General features: G+C 42.3%; 1 protein-coding gene across 1 annotated transcript in view; it reads right to left on the reverse strand.

The window, feature by feature from the left end:
• Nucleotides 1-21181, reverse strand: part of LRRIQ1 (leucine rich repeats and IQ motif containing 1) — a 157206-nt gene that overhangs the window by 83759 nt on the left and 52266 nt on the right. Inside the window, exons 14-15 of the mRNA XM_044277251.1 lie at nucleotides 1345-1512; nucleotides 879-1259 (exon numbers count right to left, since the gene is read on the reverse strand). Coding sequence (XP_044133186.1) covers nucleotides 879-1259; nucleotides 1345-1512 — 549 coding nt within the window. The remainder of the gene's footprint in view (nucleotides 1-878; nucleotides 1260-1344; nucleotides 1513-21181) is intronic.

The following is a 21181-nucleotide window of genomic DNA, read 5'->3' on the forward strand; positions in this document are numbered from 1 at the left end:
TGGAGCCACGGACCGTGATTTGCGGCCAAATATAGGACATGTTCTATCTTTCAACGGAACGGAAAAACGGAAATACGGAAACGGAATGCATACGGAACACATTCCGTTTTTTTTGCGGAACCATTGAAATGAATGGTTCCGTATACGGACCGTATACAGAACGCAAAAAACGGACCGCAAAAACGAAGAAAAAAAACGGTAGTGTGAAAGAGGCCTAAGGGAGTACCAAATAAGGGAAAAAATTTCAAAAGCTGTTGATGTTCAAAGAAATTTTTAGGAATCATTTAAGGGGGTTGCACAGGTAGATAAGAAAACTCCCCTAGTGTCCCCGAAATGTAAAATAATAAAAGACTGCATACTTACCACTTAATCCCCCAACTTTTCCAACCTGCAGCAGTGATGTAGCATATATACAGCACATGACCACCGCAGCCAATCACTGGCCTCATTGGAATATGACAGCAGTTGTCACATGCCATATCCAGCAGTAAGGACTTATTTTATGATATTTGGGGGGCACTGGTGGAATTATCCCATAATTCAAATAACCTCTTTAACTATTCTTTTAAATAGCACAAAAATGGTGTGCCTTTTTTTACATGTACTTTGTAAATAGTAAAAAGAATGATACAATTATAATAAATCCAGGCTGGGTACATGTACCATTTCTATGTGGGTCCAGGCTATCTACCCCTTTTTTCATACTCAATTAAATTGAAAATGCTAATCGGTTTAGATAGTCAAACTGTATTCAAATGAGCATTGATGATGGACTTCATGAAAAGAGCGTTAAAAGCCATTACCCGTATTTAGAGAGTATCAAGACTGTATTCTAGTTGAAAAGAAGACCCCTTTAAATTGAAAGGCGCTCTACTTACACCTCTCTAGCATGCTGTTCAATGTCTTTTCTGGATAACTCTGATTGCCAGGATTGGTGTTTTATTATCCCTCTACTGTTTGCTCGATTACTTTGTCCAGCATTTGCAAGGGACGGCGCAAGCAAAGACTGAGCTTGTTGGAAGGTGATCTGTTTTGTGTCTTTATGTTTATCTTCATGAGGACCATTGATAATGTGACTACTATGATGACTTCTGTCAAGGTCTAGGTGACTCAGATGGTCTCTAGGAATCTCTGGATCTTCTCCTTCAGCAACTTCTGTGTCACCATACTCATGTGCATATCTATATACATTACTAAGTTGCAATATTTCTTTCAGTGAGTCACAGAATGTCTCCAGTGTTTCTAAAGATAATAATGCTCTATAGAAAAAAAGAGGCAAAAAATAATCAAATATGATGGCTGAGTATCAATGGTCAGTAACATTTTCTCAAAGCTAAAACATACCTCTCCTCAGCATTTACAACATGCCAGAGTTTACTGATACTGGAAATTTGGTGTTGACAAAGTGCCAAAAAGCTTCCTGGCGGTGCCTTGGGGCCTTTTTTATCTTCAAATGTTATTTCGTCATCATTCAGGAGTCTCAAGGCAGGTAAAATGTTTTGTAAAGTAAATCTAAAATGAACATGAGGTGACACAATTATGTATTTCAAGTTATTTTCAATATTTGAATGTAATTTTAGCCTTCTTGTGACCACAAACACAGAAAAACTGAAGAAACACAGTGCATTGAATGTATGGTCTGTTGCACGTTCATTAACAGAGACATAACATTACAACCTTACATTGGGAGGTACAGTATATTTTGGGAAATATTCCGAATGTATACTCTCAATGGAACCAACGGAAAGAAAGTGAGTGTGAACAGAGCTTTGCATGTACAGCACACAACTAACTGTGTGGGTTCTCTAGAAAGACACCCTTGTAAAGGAAGACAAGGGACTGTACAAATTACAATTTATTTTCTATTGCAACAAATGTAATATTATTTATACCAAGATTTTCTAAATTGAGAACTGGAATCTGATTGGCTGCTGTAGGAGACTGTTCTGCTTTTGTCAACCCTAGCTATTATACAGAATGATCCGCTTCCACATCAGTTCTAAATGTCTCCATTCCTGGCTTGTGACACTCAAAAGGTACTGTTTCTCCTAGTGCAGCTGGTATGAAGCCTTCTGGCAATGCTTTCTGAAAACAAGTATGCAAATCATCTTTCCTTCAGAAGGAATAAAACTACTAAATATTATGTTATTATAAATACACTGAACAAAAATATAAACAAAACACCTTCGGTTTTGCTCCCATTTAGCATGAGCTGAACTCAAAGATCTGAAACATGTTCTACATACAGAAAAGACCCATTACTCTCAAATATTGTTCACAAATCTGTCTAAATCTGTGTTAGTGAGCACTTCTCCTTTGCCGAGATAATCCATCCCATCGCACAGGTGTGGCATATCAAGGTTCTGATTAGACAGCATGAATATTGCACAGGTGTGCCTCAGACTGCCCACAATAAAAGACCACTCTGAAATATGCACAGTTTTGCCTTACTGAAGGGGGGGGGGGGGGGGGCAGAAAACCAGTCAGTATCTGGTGTGGCCACCATTTGCCTCACGCAGTGCAACACATCTCCGTCGCATAGAGTTGATCAGATTGTTGATTGTGGCCTGTGGAATGTTGGACCACTCCTCATCAATAACTGTGAAGAAGTTGCAGAATATTGGCAGGAACTGGAACATGCTTTCGTATACGCCGATCCAGACCATCCCAAACATGCTCAATGGGTGACATGACCGGTGAGTAGGCTGGCAATGCAAGAACTGGGATGTTTTCAGCTTCCAGGAATTGTGTAGAGATCATTCCAATATGGGGCCGTGCATTATCATTCTGCAACATGAGGTCATGGTCGTGGATGAATGGCACAACAATGGGCCTCAGGATCTGGTCAAGGTATCTCTGTGCATTCAAAATGCCATCAATAAAATGCACCTGTGTTTGTTGTCCATAACATACGCCTGCCCATACCATAACCCCACCGCCAGCATAGGCCACTCGATCCACAATGTTGACATCAGCAAACCGCTCACCCACACAATGCCACACACGCTGTCTGCCATCTGCCCTGAACAGTGAAAACCGGGACTCATCAGTGAACAGAACACCTCTCCAACGTGCCAGACGCCATTGAATGTGATCATATGCCCACTCAAGTCGGTTATGACGACGAACTGCAGTCAGTTCCAGGCCCTGATGAGGACGACAAGCATGCAGATGAGCTTCCCTGAGACGGTTTCTGACAGTTTGTGCAGAAATTCTTTGCTTATGCAAACGGATTGTTGCTGCAGCTGTCCGAGTGGATGGTCTCAGACGATCATGGAGGTAAACATGCTGGATGTGGAGGTCCTGGGCTGCTGTGGTTACACGTGGTCTGCGGTTGTGAGGCCGGTTGGATGCACTGCCAAATTTTCTGAAACGCCTTTGGAGACGGCTTATGGTAGAGAAATGAACATTAATTGCACGGACATTGAACATTTCAGAGTGGCCTTTTATTGTGGGCGGTCTAAGGCACACATGTACAATATTCATGCTGTCTTATCAGCACCTTGATATGCCACACCTGTGAGGTGGGATGGATTATCTCGGCAAAGGAGAAGTGCTCACTAATACAGATTTAGACAGGTTTGTGAACAATATTTGAGAGTAATGGGTCTTTTGTGTATGTAGAAAATGTTTCAGATCTTTGAGTTCAGCTCATGCAAAATGGGAGCAAAACCAAAACTGTTGCGTTTATATTTTTGTTCAGTCTATATTCCCAAATACCTTTCATTAGTTATAGTGGCCTGTTTTGTCTGGGGACAATTGTCAGGGGGAATAAAATGGCTGATGTCCTATTATTACACACAAAACATGTCCTAATCACACAGGAGAACAAGTTACTTCATAACACTGAGCTAAAGAGCTGTCTCATCCTCATCTCAGCTCTGCTTGTCAGAGATTATGATCCTGAATAAAGCAGATAAGATTTTCAGCTGAATCTGTGTAGGAATAGAGCTCATAGGGAGACATGTAGTACAGATGACAGACAGGACAGACTGTGGTAATGTGGGGCTGTGGTAATGGAGACTGCATACAAGTGCTGCTGCTCATTATCCACATCACCATCTTCCTCTCTGCACTTCATGTCTCCTGATGAACTTCATTCCTACAGAGATTCAGCTGAAGATCATATTAAACTGTATTCAGGATCATAATCCCTGACAAGTAGCGCAGAGAGGAGGACGAGGCAACTCTTTAGCTCAGTGCTCTGAAGTAACTTGTCCTGCTGCGTGATTAGGACAGGTTTTGTGTGGCCTTTTTATTTCTCCTAATGATTGCTCCCTAGACAAAATGAGCCATTATAACTAATAAAAGATATTTTATTTTCTTAATTTCCAGAGAACCCCTTTAAGCAAACCTGTGAGGTGATTTCCGCTATGCTACTTGTAAGGAGGACATGATACAGGGCTAGGAGCTAAGTTCTGTGATATGTAGATTTATATGGGATAGGATTTCTGACAAAAAATCTAAACATATCTAGACAGGACTCCTAGAAAAGACAGTAGTTGACATGATGTATTACCCACACACAGTGATTGACAGATCTCCTTGTATCAGTGAGTATACAGAAAGCTGTCAATCATCCTATGTGGAGGGGTAAACAGGACTCTCACTGTCTCTCCTAGGAATCAGTCAGGGTATACTCAGTTTTTTTAAACTGAGAAATCCTACTTCAGATCACACAGACCTACATATTGTAGGGCTCAGTCCCCCCCCCCCCCCAACCCCCTCCCATCATATCCTACTCACAAAGGGCAGCAGAAATGACCAGACAGGTTCACTTAAATAACTTACTACTTAGCGTCATAATAGTATGCTACGCCAATAATGATTGAAAATGGCATCAATGAAAACTGCAACTTGTCCCACAAGCTCACAGACAGCTCTATTAATGATAAAATAACTGTTATGTGTCTTTGAATGCTGTGACACAAAAATTATTTTCTTTTGTTTAAAAATAGAAAAAGAAAAAACATTTATATAAATTTGGCATTGCAGTGCTCCAGACTAAAAAAAATACCTAGTAGCCATTGGCTCCTGAACTGAAAAATTTAGGAGCCAAATCAAATTTTTAGTCGCCAAATCGAAACCGAATCAAAATTTTGGTATCAAAACAACCCTATGCCGATCTGATCGGCGTAGCGTTGTCACGATACCAAATTTTGATTCGCTTTCGTCACCATAAAAAAGTATTGCGATACTCAATACCGCGCAAAAAAAACACCAAAAAAAGCAGCGTGCATTTCGCATTTTATGAAACATTCGGCCCTTAATAGAACAGTCCTATCCTATTTTTTGGGGTGACAAGGTGACTAAAAAATGGCGAATGCTCACCGCATAGGAGACATTTTTTAATAATTTAATAGTTTGGACAGCGATATGTAATATGTTTATTTATTTATTGTTTATATATTTTATATGTAAAATTGGGAAAGGGGGGATTTAAACTTAATATTTTAGGGTACTTTCACACTAGTGTTTTTCTTTTCCGGCATGGAGTTCCGTCCTAGGGGCTCAATATCGGAAAAGAACTGATCAGGCATATCTCCATGCATTCTGAATAGAGAGTAATCCGTTCAGGATGCATCAGGATGTGTTCAGGTCAGTCATTTTGACTGATCAGGCAAAAGATAAAACCACAGCATGCTACGGTTTTATCTCAGACGAAAAAAACTGAAGATTTGCCTGAATGCCGGATCCAGCATTTTTTCCCATAGGAATGTATTAGTGCCGGATCTGGCATTCAAAATACCGGAATGCACCCGCACTAAATCCGGACCCATTCATTTCTATGGGGCTGTGCACATGAGGGGTGATTTTCACACATCACTTGTGCGTTGCGTGAAAATCGCAGCATGCTCTATGTTGTGCGTTTTTCACGCAACGCAGGCCCCATAGAAGTGAATGGGGCTGCGTGAAAATCGCAAGCATCCGCAAGCAAGTACGGATGCGGTGCGATTTTCACTCATGGTTGCTAGGATGAAAGTCTATTCACTGTATTATTTTTCCTTATAACATGGTTATAAGGGAAAATAATAGCATTCTTTAATACAGAATGCAGAGTAGAAGGTCAATATAATAAACATTGGTGGCGCAGTGCGCCCCCCCAACACCCCAGTATGATAAACATTGGTGGCGCAGTGTGCCTTCCTAATATAATAAACATTGGTGGCGCAGTGTGCCCCCCTCAATATAATAAACATTGGTGGCGCAGTGCGCACCCCCCCAACACCCTAGTATAGTAAACATTGGTGGCGCAGTGTGCCCCCCTCAATATAATAAACATTACCCCCCTAACACCCCAGTATAATAAACATTGGGGGGCGCAGTGTGCCCCCCCTCAATATAATAAACATTGGTGGCGCAGTGGGGAGTGCCAATGAGGGTTAAAAAATAAAAATTAACTCACCTCCTCCAATTGATCATCTCCTGTTCTTTCTTCAGGACCTGTCAAAGGACCTGTGGTGACATCACTGTGCTCATCACATGATACATCACATGATTCATCACCATGGTGATGGACCATGTGATGAGCTCAGTGACATCACCACAGGTCCTGAAGACAGAACAGTAGACCGACAGCTACGCGATCAACTGGAGGAGGTGAGTTAATTTTTTAAAGTTATTTTTTAACCCTCATTGGCACTTCCCACTGAGCCACCAATGTTTCTTATACTGGGGTGTTGGGGGGGGGGGGGCACACTGTGCCACCAATGTTTCTTATACTGGGGTGTTGGGGGGGGCACACTGTGCCACCAATGTTTCTTATACTGGGGTGTTGGGGGGCACACTGTGCCACCAATGTTTCTTATACTGGGGTGTTGGGAGGGGGCACACTGCCACCAATGTTTCTTATACTGGGGTGTTGGGGGGCACACTGTGCCACCAATGTTTCTTATACTGGGGTGTTGGGAGGGGGCACACTGCCACCAATGTTTCTTATACTGGGGTGTTGGGGGGGCACACTGTGCCACCAATGTTTCTTATACTGGGGTGTTGGGGGGGCACACTGTGCCACCAATGTTTCTTATACTGGGGTGTTGGGAGGGGGCACACTGCCACCAATGTTTCTTATACTGGGGTGTTGGGGGGCACACTGTGCCACCAATGTTTCTTATACTGGGGTGTTGGGAGGGGGCACACTGCCACCAATGTTTCTTATACTGGGGTGTTGGGGGGGGCACACTGTGCCACCAATGTTTCTTATACTGGGGTGTTGGGGGGGCACATTGTGCCACCAATGTTTCTTATACTGGGGTGTTGGGAGGGGGCACACTGCAACCAATGTTTCTTATACTGGGGTGTTGGGGGGCACACTGTGCCACCAATGTTTCTTATACTGGGGTGTTGGGGGGGGGCACACTGCCACCAATGTTTCTTATACTGGGGTGTTGGGGGGGCACACTATGCCACCAATGTTTCTTATACTGGGGTGTTGGGGGGGGGCACACTGTACAGGGAGTCTAAGAAAGAATCGAATGAGTCACAAGTCGGATCTTTAGTTCTTTTCACCTGTGACTCATTCGATTCTTTCTCCCTGTACTTGTCAGTGACTCAGAGCTGCTAGTGCTCGCCTTGCCTTGTCTCAGCTCTGATTGGTTGGTGGGCGATGAGGGGAGGGGCTGGCAGAAGCAGCTTCCACTCTAGGATCAGATTACACTCCTCCCGAGCCCCTCCCCTCCCTGCTGCCAGCGGCTCTGTGTGTGCTGTGACCGAGCTGACTCAGGCTGAGAAGAACATCGGCGGCAGAGAACTATCAGCTCCTGTGCCCGCCGCTGTTCAACTGCAGAGCTGCCGCGGAGGGTCTAGTCGCAAATGGCGACAAGACTAAAAAGTCTTGTCGCCATTTGTAAATTCTTAGTCGCATTGGCGACCATTTTGGTCGCCATCTGGAGCCCTGCATTGGAGTAATCATACTGAAGTACACAATGGCTATTATGTCACCTATAGTGCAAGGCGAAGGCCAAAAAAACTGCACACAAAAAATACTTGCTGGATTTTGGTGCTTTTTCATATCAACACCATAAAAATTATACCTTAAATGCAGCCCATAAGCGTGCTATAAAAAAAACACAAAAACAAACCTTTATACAACTATAAAAAAAATATATGGCGTTGAGATGCAGAAATGAAAAAAATAAAATAAAAAATTGCTGCATCCGGAACTCCCAAATAGGCTGCATCCTGAAGGGGTTAAACAGCTTTGAATTATGACTTAGGTTATCACTAGCGTTACCGCACTAGTCCGTACCGAACTTTATGATTTTTGGTACCCAGACCAGAACCCGAACTTTGCCGTAAAAGTTCGGGTTCGAGTTCGGTGATTTAATAAAGCTTGTTGAAAGGCTGCAGGGCAGCCAAGCAACAAGCTTTTAAGCTGTGAGCCCTTGGAAGCCATCACAGCAATGCCTACTAATAGCATGGCTGTGATTGGCCGGTGCATCATGTGACCCAGCCTCTATTATAAGCTGGATCAGGTGTAGCACCACCCATCAGCTCTCAGTGAGGAACGGACAGAAATCAGGCAGCTGAAGTGAGGGACGGTGTTAGTGCGATTTTTTGTGGGTTCAATACACCATCTCTGCACCTCTGACACAGAAAGATAATCATAAATCTGGCTGTTATTTCTGTGGGTGACCTACAGCAAGTTTTTTTTTTATGTGGGTGCAATGCAACATTGTACTTTGTACCCCTGGCACACAAATATAATAGTTAATCCGTCTGTTAGTTAGGTGCACGTCATATACACATTTATTGTGTGAGGTACACCTGCACTGCATACGTGACAGGGAAATTGATATAGTTAATCCATCTGTTAGTTAGATGCACGTCATATCCCCATTTATTGCGTGAAGTTCACCTATTGCATACGTGACAGGGAAATGGATATAGTTAATCTGTCGGTTGGTGACATATTCCCATTTTTGGTGTGAAATACACCTGCACTGCATACGTGACAGGGAAATTGATATAGTTAATCTGTCTGTTAGTTCAGTGGGTGATCTCAAAGAATGAGGAGAGCATTAAATAAGGGACGTGGTCCTGGTCGTCATGCTGCTGGGGTTGGTGGAGCTCCTGGTGCAGGGAGAGGACGTGGTCGATCTGTGCCAGCTACATGCCCAAATAAAACACCTTCCTCAGGTGCACGTAGGCAACAGAATGTTCAGAGTTATTTTGTAGGTCTGAATATCGGTGTACAAATGGTGAGGCCAAAACAAGTAGAGGTCGGTAGCAGATTGGATGGCTGACAGCTCCTCCAGTTCCTTCACATTGTCTCCCACCCGGTCCCCTGCTGAAAGCGCAGAATTGTCACCTGCAGCCCATGGGCATCTGTCTTTCACATCAGCCCCTTGCAAATCAGTCAAGCAGTCTGAGGCCCAGGTCATGCAGCAGTCTCTTCTGCTTTTTGATGACTCTGCTGGCAGGGTTTCCGAGGGCCGTCCAAATAGCCCTGCTCCAGAAGTGGAAGAGATTGAGTGCACTCATGTCCAACCACTTATGTTTCAGGATGTGGACATGGGAGGACCACCGCAGCATGTCTCTGATGATGACGAAACACAGGTACCAACTGATGCGGCTTTCTGCAGTGTGCAGACCGGCAAGGAGGGCAGGGGTGAAGAGTGGGTGGAAGATGATGTGAAGGGTGTTGACGTCCTAGACCCCACATGGAATCAAGATCATGCGAGTGACGTGTGCAGTTCGAAGGAAGAGTTGGTGTCACACAGCACCAGCCGCACAGCAAAAGATGGAGCAGTGTCCAAAAGCAGAGTGGCCGTCACCTAGCCAGTAAGCCTGCTACTGCCCACGGCACCCAGGGACTGAGCACACCAAAGCCAGCTCCAAGGAGTTTCTTGGCGTGGCAGTTCTTCAGACAATGTGCTGACAACAAAACGCAAGTGGTTTGCACATTGTGCAATCAGAGCCTGAAGCGAGGCATAAATGTTCTAAACCTGAGCACAACCTGCATGACCAGGCATCTAAATGCAAAGCACGAGCTGCAGTGGAGTAAACACCTCAAAAACCACAAAAGATCTCAGGCTCCTCCTGGTCCCTCTTCTGCTGCAGACTCCGCCTCTTCCTCCCCCTCTGAAGTGACAGTGGCACTTGCCTCCCCGCAAACAGAGGATGTGGCAGCAACGCCACCACGTCCGTCACCGTCACCAAGCATCTCCACAATGTCCCATGGAAGCGTTCAGTTGTCCATCTCCCAAAAAATTGAGAGAAAGAGGAAGTACCCCCCTACCCACCATCCCTGGCCCTGAATGGGTGTTGGCTACCTCCTCCTCCACCACCGCCACATCCACAGCCTTCACACCTTCTACTCCCTTTTGACCTCCGCCTCCTAGTTCAAGATCATTATTTTATTTATTTATTTTTTATTCTATGTTATGTTAATTTATTCCCTATCAACATTTGTTTGCAGGGCAATTGTCCTGCTATTCCCCCTATCTTGCTTCCTTTTGCAGCCCTATAACCCTTTCTAAGAATTTTTTAGAGCCATTAAAGTTCGAGTGACTTCAATGTTCGGGTTTGGACGTTAAGTTCGGGTCCCGAACACGAACTTTGCAGCAAAGTTCAGCCGAACCCGAACTTCCAGGTGTTCGCTCAACCCTAGTTATCAGCCAAAACAAAGACACCCATCTGTAGACGGCACTGTTTGAGTGATAAAACCAGGTTCGAGAAGATAGGTTAATGAAAGGATGCAAGGCATTTTTTTTTATAGGTTTTTGTAACAATGTATAACTTTTAATATATTAAAAATCTGTCAAATCTCAAAAGTCCCTCAGTTTTTCCTGTGTTTTAGTATGATCATAGCTTAACAGGGAACATTATCATAACCTGTTTTACCAGCAGAGAGGGATTTGCCGTTAGTAAAATGATCAGAAGTTTATACCACTAGGATCATTAAGCATTATAACGGTTAAACAAGAAATTTAATTATATCAAATTTCTCGTAAAAGAAAATGTCGATGAGTGAAGCCAATGTATCCACTGAGAAAAACACTGTACAAGCCAGTGTTGAGTAGTTCTACATAAAATAGGTGCCAAATCAAGTTGATAAATGTGTTAAGAAATGTATCTGGGAGTTAGAGAATCTCAACAGTAGTTTTTTTCCAGCTGTTTCTCACATGTTGAATGCCTGAGTCAATATTTCATTTAGTGAAAACTTCCTAGTGAATATTTAGGCACTTAAGAGTCTGCATTAATCATGGCTGCAGTGAAACGCGTTCCCCTAGGAGCGCAAGAACTGATCCTTGGGTTTCATTTGTAAAACACAACCTCTTAGTTCTTGGGTTTGATGGTGTTATCACTGGCTGCACATGAAAGTAGGCAGTCGATTGGAAAATTTTACAGTAATTCCTTTGCAGGTATCAAGGGGTAATATAAAGTTCATTAGTATGTACTGTATGAATAAAGTCAAAACTGAATTCAACAACTTTATAATTTTTAATATCCCATTAGTCAAAAGTGTCTGAGGGAAATAATTGCAAGCCTAAGTAATAAAATATGAGGATGGTGGAATGGATCCATTCATGTCGACAACTGACAAAACTTTGATATTTAATTGAATTATTGTAGACAAACACATAAAACACACACAAAGGGGAATTTATCATAAGGGTAATACTTGAAGTCAGTTTTCCTTCAGTCTGTGTTGGCCTACTTTGAGCCAAATTTAGCAAACATTACACGTTGTTTGTTGAATTCGGGCATCTTTAACCTTTTCTCGACCTCCACTGTACATGTACAGCAGAAATCCAGTCTTAGAAAATGGTCCCTGCTCATGAGTGCAGCGGGCGGTACAGCCGACGGGTTTCTGCGATAGGTGAGATAGGTGTTAATGCCGATCGCAGACATTTTACCCATCAGATGCCATGGTCAATTGTGACTTTGGCATCTGAAGCGACTTTCCCGGTGCCTGAACAGCCTCTTTTCCCCATTATTAAAATAAAAAATAAACAAAAAATAAACATCACAGGCATCATCTTGTCCCAAAAATGCCTATACTATTAAAATATTAATCTCATGTATTTATTGCTTCACTACCTCATAAATTGGAATAAAAAGTGATAAAAAAGTTATACACACTCCTATTGGATTCAATAAAATCTACATATTGTCCCACAAAAAATGAGCCCCCTTACAGTTCTATGGACATACCGTATTTTTCCCCCCATTTTGGAAGCGCTTCATTAGTACCGGAGGACCGGGAAGTGGTGAAGGATCTGTACTCACCGCTTCCTGGTCCTCCACCCGGCTGTCTGCTGTGCAGGGCTGTGCACCATGTGATCTCCCTGTGCACAGCATTTACAGCTGACAGCGAGAACCAGGAAGAAGAAAGAAAGCGCTGGTGGTGAGAAGTGGCGGCATCCAAGAGCAGGAGAGGTAAGTTATTTTTATTTATTTTATTTGTGCTGATGGCTGACATGGGAAGGTATGATGGCTGACATGGGGGCATGATGGCTGACATGGGGCGGTATGATGGCTGACATGGGGGACTGATGGCTGACATGGGGCGGTATGATGGCTGACATGGGGGCATGATGGCTGACATGGGGGGATGATGGCTGACATGGGGGGCTGATGGCTGACATAGGGGGCTGATCTGAGGCATTGGTGGTGTGATCTGAGGTCTGACTAATATTGGGGGTCTGATTGGGGCTGTGAGCTGAGGTCTCATTAACATTGGGGGTCTGATTGCTGGTCTGACCTGAGCTGTAATGGAAAATATTTTTTTCTTATTATCCTCCTCTAAAATCTAGGTGCATCTTAAGTGCCCGTGCGTCTTATAGGGCGAAAAATATGGTAACTATATAAAAATTATGGTAATAAAAAGGAAAAAAAAAACATTTTTGTCCAAGGTTTTTTTTTCAGTATGAAAACACAAGAAAAGCTATATGAATGTGGTATTGCTATAATCATACTGACCCAAGTAATGAACCTGCTAGGTCAGTTTTACCGCAGAGGGAACACGGTTAAAACAAAACCCATAAAACTGTGGCACAATTGCTTTTTTTGTCAAGCTTTTTCCAACTTCCAACTACTGTACATCCCCATTTAAACATGTGCTCCATGAACAATGCCACTAAGTGTGTGTCCTGTGCAATGTATGCGTGCCTTGAAGAGCCTTTCGAGGGTGAATACAATTGCACTAGACGCAATCATGTTGCATATTTGGAAGCCCAGATCTTTGATCTAAAAAGGAACTTGAAATACTTAGGGACATTGCAAACCTGGAGAGAGGCTTAGACCTCACTGTGCAGGCACGTTCTGGGGTCAGTGAAATGGAGGTGGGAGGAGGAGGGCAAGATCAGGACTATCAGGTCAGCAGTTGGGTTAATGTGGGAAGAAGGGGTAGAGGGAAAAGTGCCAGGGAGGCTAGTCCTGAGCTAGCACGTCCTAGTAAATATGCCTGTTTGGCTGATATTAGGGATGAAAGCCCAAGGCCAGCAACACTGCAGCAAGGCGTTTCTCCTAGCAACCAGGAGGATGACCGCTGCATTCCACCTACTTTTCAAAACTACAGCACAGTGCGAAATGAAAAAATAAAATAAAAAAATCACACATTTTTTGCACAATTGACATAAAATAGTTGCAAATGCCATTTTGAAAAAAATTTACCCTGGAGTATAGTGCACAAAATGTCGTTTTTTCCCCCAATATGATATATTGAACCTTTTGCAATCCCGTATGCAAGTATTAATGAACTAGTAATAAACTTGTACTCCCTGTACCTAGTGCAAAAGCTATACATGCACCACCTCGCCAGCAGTGTTTTCATGTGCTGCCATATATGATGACAAAAGACTGTATAGGATGTATACCGTGTACACTAGAAAGTAACTAAATGGTTATGACAAAACAAACAATAAAGCTGGGTGCCAAATTCTAAATCTACCTTATGAACTACAGTATATTGATATTATTAATTTCTAACAATATTGTTGTAACTCATCTCTAATTGTCACAGTGGAATCTATCTCATTTATTGCTGAAATTATTAAATCCAGAAAGTGAATCCTAAAAATCTTAAATGTTATTTTTATTATAATTCAGCATGAAAAACTAGTTATATTTGTAAACTACTTTCTGTTACAAAAATGGCCCAGCTGCAAGATATTTTCTTCATTATAATAGTGTTTTCTGGTGCTCAATCTGTATAGTATTGTGCACATCCGCCTACTGAGGTGACCAGTTCCATCCTATAACTACCATCAGCCACATCTACTGCCTGAGTCTGTGACAACTACACAGAGAGAACTGCAGCAGAAAGGATGAAAGGATATGCCTCCTGAGAAGGGACCCCCCACGAGATGCCAGCCTGAAGAGAATCTACTAGAGCAATTGGAGATCTCTGGAACCATGTGAGGTACAGGGCTGGATCTAGCTTTGTTAGAAAGATATTGTCAGGTGTGATATTATGTTTAATTTTAATTTTAATTTAATTAATCATGGCAGCTCATTGTACTTTCCCCCAATTTAATTTAATAGAGAATGGTGTAATTACTAAGTTTCTAAATTAATTCATTTAAAAAATATGATAGCATCCATCAAAAAAAGCTGTAAAGTCATGGCAACTAGTGTTGGGTGAGAATATTCGAATAGCGAATAATAATCGCGAATATCGGCACTTTAGAATATTGTCAAATATATTCGTGTTTTTAAATATTCTAGAATTTTTTTAATCTAAACCCATAAATTCCTGCCTGCTTCTTGCTTGAGGGCCAATGAGAAGGCTGCAATGTGTTTGTCTGAGCTTAGCAACATCCCTAGCAACCAATAGGAAAGTTGCCTACCCCTTACTATATAAGAACCTCCCCAGAAGCCATTTTCTACAGTTTTTTTAAAGTTCTGGGAGAGAGAGAGCAGCGTCATTGCTGTGCTCTGTGCTTTGCTGTGTCATTACATTAGATACAGTTGCAAGAAAAAGTATGTGAACCCTTTGGAATTATATGGATTTCTGCACAAATTGGTCATAAAATGTGATCTGATCTTCATCTAAATCACAACAATAGACAATCACAGTCTGCTTAAACTAATAACACACAAAGAATTAAATGTTACCATGTTTTTATTGAACACACCATGTAAACATTCACAGTGCAGGTGGAAAAAGTATGTGAACCCCTAGACTAATGACATCTCCAAGAGCTAATTGGAGTGAGGTGTCGGCCAACTGGAGTCCAATCAATGAGATGAGATTGGAGGTGTTGGTTACAGCTGCCCTGCCCTATAAAAACACACACCAGTTCTGGGTTTTCCTTTCACAAGAAGCATTGCCTGATGTGAATGATGCCTCGCACAAAAGAGCTCTCAGAAGACCTACGATTAAGAAATGTTGACTTGCATAAAGCTGGAAAGGGTTATAAAAGTAGCTCCAAAAGCATTGCTGTTCATCAGTCCATGGTAAGACAAACTGTCTATAAATGGAAAAAGTTCAGCACTGCTGCTACTCTCCCTAGGAGTGGCCGTCCTGTAAAGATGACTGCAAGAGCACAGCGCAGACTGCTCAATGAGGTGAAGAAGAATCCTAGAGTGTCAGCTAAAGACTTACAAAAGTCTCTGGCATATGATAACATCCCTGTTAGCGAATCTACGATACGTAAAACACTAAACAAGAATGAATTTCATGGGAGGATACCACAGAGGAAGCCACTACTGTCCGAAAAAAACATTGCTGCATGTTTACAGTTTGCACAAGTGCACCTGGATGTTCCACAGCAGTACTGGCAAAATATTCTGTGGACAGCTGAAACCAAAGTTGAATTGTTTGGAAGAAACACACAACACTATGTGTGGAGAAAAAGAGGCACAGCACACCAACATCAAAACCTCATCCCAACTGTGAAGTATGGTGGTGGGGGCATCATGGTTTGGGGCTGCTTTGCTGCGTCAGGGCCTGGACGGATTGCTATCATCGAAAGACATTTTGCAGGAGAACTTAAGGCCATATGTCCACCAGCTGAAGCTCAACAGAAGATGGGTGTTGCAACAGGACAACGATCCAAAGCATAGAAGTAAATCAGAATGGCTTAAACAGAAGAAAATACGCCTTCTGGAGTGGCCCAGTCAGAGTCCTGACCTCAACCCGATTGAGATGCTGTGGCATGACCTCAAGAAAGTGATTCACACCAGACATCCCAAGAATATTGCTGAACTGAAACAGTTCTGTAAAGAGGAATGGTCAAGAATTACTCCTGACCGTTGTGCACGTCTGATCTGCAACTACAGAAAACGTTTGGCTGAAGTTATTGCTGCCAAAGGAGGTTCAACCAGTTATTAAATCCAAGGGTTCACATACCTTTTCCACCTGCACTGTGATGATTTACATGTGTTCAATAAAAACATGGCAACATTTATTTATTTGTGTGTTATTAGCAGTGAAGGCCAGTTCGCAGTTTTCGCCAGCGAACACATGTGGGCTGCCATCTTAACACACAAGTCCGCTGATGCACAGGTAAGCCCTTACCTGTGCCTGTGCCGCGAGCCGGTCTGAAACAAATGCGGTCACCGGGAGCAGGCAGTTCTGAGAACAGCCGCCCGGGACCTTCATCGGGCTGTTCTCGGAACTTCCTGCTCCCGGTGAACGCATTTGTTTCAGACCAGCTTGCGGCACAGGCACAGGTAAGGGATTACCTGTGCATCGCCGGACTTGTGAGTTAAGATGGCATCCCGCATGTGTTCGCTGGCGAACACTGCAAACTGGCCATCACTGGTTATTAGTTTAAGCAGACTGTGATTGTCTATTGTTGTGACTTAGATGAAGATCAGATCACATTTTATGACCAATTTGTGCAGAAATCCATAACATTCAAAAGGGTTCACATACTTTTTCTTGCAACTGTAGATAGTTAGATAACTTATATATATATATATATATATATATATATATAATACAGATAGTTAGTGGGAGATAGTCAGTGTAGGTTATATCCTGATATAGTGAAGCTGATAGGTTCTGCTGTCCATACATACCTGCTAAAATGTGAAGTTTCACGTATTGCGCCAAAATATGTGCATCATTAATTGCCGATTAGCGCAATTGCAAATATATTGGAGGACTCGATCTGCATATAAAGCCATTTTTAATGTTCTGCCGTGCCAACCATTTTCTCCAGTCTCAGGAAACTTCTAGCAACTTGGAAAATGTAGCAAAAGTGACCCACGCCTGTATTGCGAGCGCTTTACGCGAATATTACATTAACGAATTTAGCAATCAAGAAAATAATTGCGAATTCGTGAAATATCTCGAATTTGAATATTGCCCCTGCCGCTCATCACTAATGGCAACTAGGGGTCTCACTTCCACCTAACTTGCAGTCCACTGCCTGTTGTTAAGTTGAATCTGCCTCTAGTAACAGAGACATAGAAGACAGTTCACAGGAAGTGGGGGCATGCCAGCGCTAGCTGTGCTCCTGAGCCTGATAGAAGCACCCTTCTACATTGCTTCAGTAGAGCAGAAAAGTTCCTGCTAGTCTGTAAGTCTGATCTCTCCCCTCCTTATCAGCTTTTTGAGCTCCCTACAGGAAACAAACATAGTGGGAAGTAAGGGAAGTGAGGTTACTGCATACAGTACTGGCAGATTCCACAAAAGGGAGATGCCCCTGCTTGTGAGAGAAATGCATCTAGTTGTGCAATTAAAACAGGCAACCCCAATCACACTTATGATTGTTCAATAAAGCACTGCCATCATACCAACTTTTTTTTAAACTCAGGTATCTTTAAGGTCTTATGCATATGGTGCTTTTTGTTAAGTATTATCTATTAAGCAATAGTTCTAGGTCTGTAATACTGCATGCGCTGACGATTGCCATATTGATGTACCTCTGTAGGAACGCATGTATAGGTATAGTGGGGCCCATAGATTGCTACAGGTTCTGTATTACCTTCCAAATTCATTTAGTAAATTGTCATTCGGTATTCGTGTACTGAAAACTTTATAATATATTTTCAGTATCAATTCCTTGTAGTTCATTCAATTGAAACTATTATTCTTTACTTTCAGGGAATAGAAATCTCTCCTGTTCATTTGGTTGACACAAAAGGTACAAGGATTACTAGAGTTGGGGTATGTCACATGCATGAATTACATGCGGATTTTGCTGCGGATTTGCCACCAATTTCATTGCAAAAACTCATGGCAAAACTTTGCAGAATAAATTGAAGTGCTGTGGATTTAAAATCCAACCCACAGTTCAATGTACACTGCAGAAGTCAATGAGATTTGTTAAAATGTCAGCCACTTTGTTGCTACTGTAAAACGCAGTGAATCTGCAGAATGCAAATCCAAATCAGCGGGATGGCACCCATTGTACTGCATTGACTTATAATGGGTTCCTTGGGGTTCTGTCATACTGTCTGAGATTTTACCAGAAAAAATAGACACAAAATAGAGACAAAAGACCCCAGAGGCCCCAGAGTCTCCTATGCAGAAGTGAACCCAGCCATATACATTTCTTTCTCTGAAGAGAAATGTGTGAAACTATAGGAAGCACAATAGACTAATAAACAAAATGCCACTAAAAAATGACAAAAAGACTTCCATGTAGTTTACGCCACAATGGCTTTCAATGGAAAAAACACTCCGTTTTAAGGCAGATGTGGGACTGTTACACAAGTCTCTAGCAGTCAAGTTTTAGAATTACAAGCCCTGTGCATTAACCACACAGAACCATTTTCCTTCAATTTACTGGAAAAAGGCTGTTAAGTCAAATTATTGCTTTCTAGGGAACACAGTGAAGAAGAGGGGAAATTAACAGCATCCTACATATGAGTACAGTATTAGTAGCATTTATATACCCCATCTATAAAAGCAGCTTAAGAAAATCCTAAGAGATTGTACTTTTACAGCCCGACATCACAATTAATCAGTATACATATGAAAGCAGTAGACTCCTTACTTTATGTGGTGTTTATGTGCTGATTTTCCAAAGATAACTTTTAGCTAAAGATTAGGCTGAATCTATAAAATTCCATCGACAACCATTTTCAACAGTTATTGTTGGGCTCAGATATGAATGTACTTAGAGCAGTGAAGCTGGTAAGTTTATGACATAATTTATATACACATATGTGCCTTTTTATGGTTCACCCGGGAGCCCACTGCTACTACAGATGTAGGTTATTCAGAAACGCATCACGTTCAATCGCTGCAAACAACTCTCATCAGCCTGCAGTAATCGTAAGGTTATACTGGCAATACCGCTAGCAAATGGCAAGCCTGACATCTGCAAGCATCGAGACTGAACGTTATTAACCCACCGCTGCCAGCTGCAGTTCCAACTATTACGGTTCCTGCTTTTTACACCATACATGGTGTCCATGATCAATAAAAGTGGAAACGGTAAGTATATATGTAGTGGGGCAGGTTTACTAATACAAATTTTTAGATAAAGTCTAAACAGAAATGAAAAAGAAATGTAGCGCTATTGACCTCACCTTCATCGGAGGTGTCTGGAGCGCAACACCCACAACTGCTTTTTCACAGTAAAGCGGTATACTGCTGGAGGACTCTCTGGACCACTCCGCCAGCAGATGTGCTCCAGATGCAAAGCGGTTGCAGTGGATCTATTCACACTGGTGCAGAACTGCAGGTACGTATATACATGTAATAACCTGAGGAGATGTGTTATCTACTTTACTTCAACAGAAAGAATTGATCTCTACCACCTCGGTCCTGGATATACCCACATAAGGTTCTGCATTGGTGTGAAAAGATCCACTGCATCCACTGAAAATAACGAGTATTTAGCACAGAGAGGATGCAGTATGAATTACTCCATTTGAAGCAATGTTGACGTTCATGGGGCTTCATAACCATATAGGCCAATAAGGATGCAGGTTTTGGGGTATATAGTGCATATGTTTCACACACTTTTAAGCTTCTGGTCAAAAACCCATCTTTGTATTATTGATATTGCACTACTTGACTGTGTATGTGACACATTTTAGGGTTTTGCATACTATTTGAGCATCTTTCAATTACTGTGTATAGACTATGCAGGGTTTGTTATCTGGCCAGTCATGTATAGATTACCCTTTCACTTTATTAAAAGGGTGCGCTGTTTAGGTGAGCTAACTGTGCAGTTTAAAATGTTTTTTTTTTCCTGTCTATCCAAATATGTTACATTTTGTGATACTTTTTTGAAATAAACGGATTTCTTGATTCCCATAGAGATGTATGCTTGTGGTTCTTTATTATCCAGTTTTTCATTTCTATACTACTACATGCTGATTCACACTGGGGGAGGGGGGGGGGATTTATTAAGACTGACATTGTGTATACTGGTCTTAAATTCCCTTCCCTGCGCAGTAGTACCGGTCTTCAGTCGGCGCAGGCACAGTGAGAGGAGGACGCTCGCTCGGCCGCTCCTTCCTCAGTGCGCCTGCGCCGGGTGTAGATGTGACGTCATCGGCACAGGCGCATTGAGGATGGAGCGGCCGAGCGAGCGTCCTCCTCTCAGTGCGCCTGTGCCGACTGAAGACAGGTACGGCGCAGGCGCCAGATTTTGAACGCAGACAGGGCCAGCCAGAGGACGGGCGCGTTTGCTGGCCCTGTCAATCAACATGAGGAGGGGGCGTCTTTATGAAAGGAGGATGCGGCTGCTAGCCAGCAAGTAGCTGCCCTACTTGCTGGTAGACAGGTAATTTACATATTATAAAAGTCTGTTTTTTTAAATAACTACTGAACCAAAAGGAGTAATAGCATCATATATTAATATATCGCAGTATAAGGATTATAAGAAGCCAAAAAAAAAAAAAAGACTTTAGTGGGGTGACAGAAGCCCTTTAAAAAGCAAGAAAAATTATACAAGTGTGGTATCATTGGAACCGTACTGACCTGGAGAATGAAGATAACAGGTCAATTTTACCGCATAGTATACAGTGTAAAAAAAAAAAAAAACTATCAGAATTGCATTTTTTTCTCAATTCTACCCCATTTGGATTTTTTTTCCCGATCCCTACTACATGGTATGCAACCGTAAATGGTGCCATTAAAAAGTACAACTTGTCCTGCAAAAATAAGCCCTCATAAGGCTATGTGAATGGAAAAATAAAAAAGTTATTACTATGGGAAGGCGGGGAGTGGAAAACGCAAAAGGGTCCTTAAGGGGTTAAAGGGGTTGTCTCACTTCAGCAACTGGCATTTATCATGTAGAGAAAGTTAATACAAGGCACTTAC

This window comes from Bufo gargarizans, chromosome 2 (genome assembly GCF_014858855.1).
Source record: "Bufo gargarizans isolate SCDJY-AF-19 chromosome 2, ASM1485885v1, whole genome shotgun sequence".
Lineage (NCBI taxonomy): Eukaryota > Metazoa > Chordata > Amphibia > Anura > Bufonidae > Bufo > Bufo gargarizans.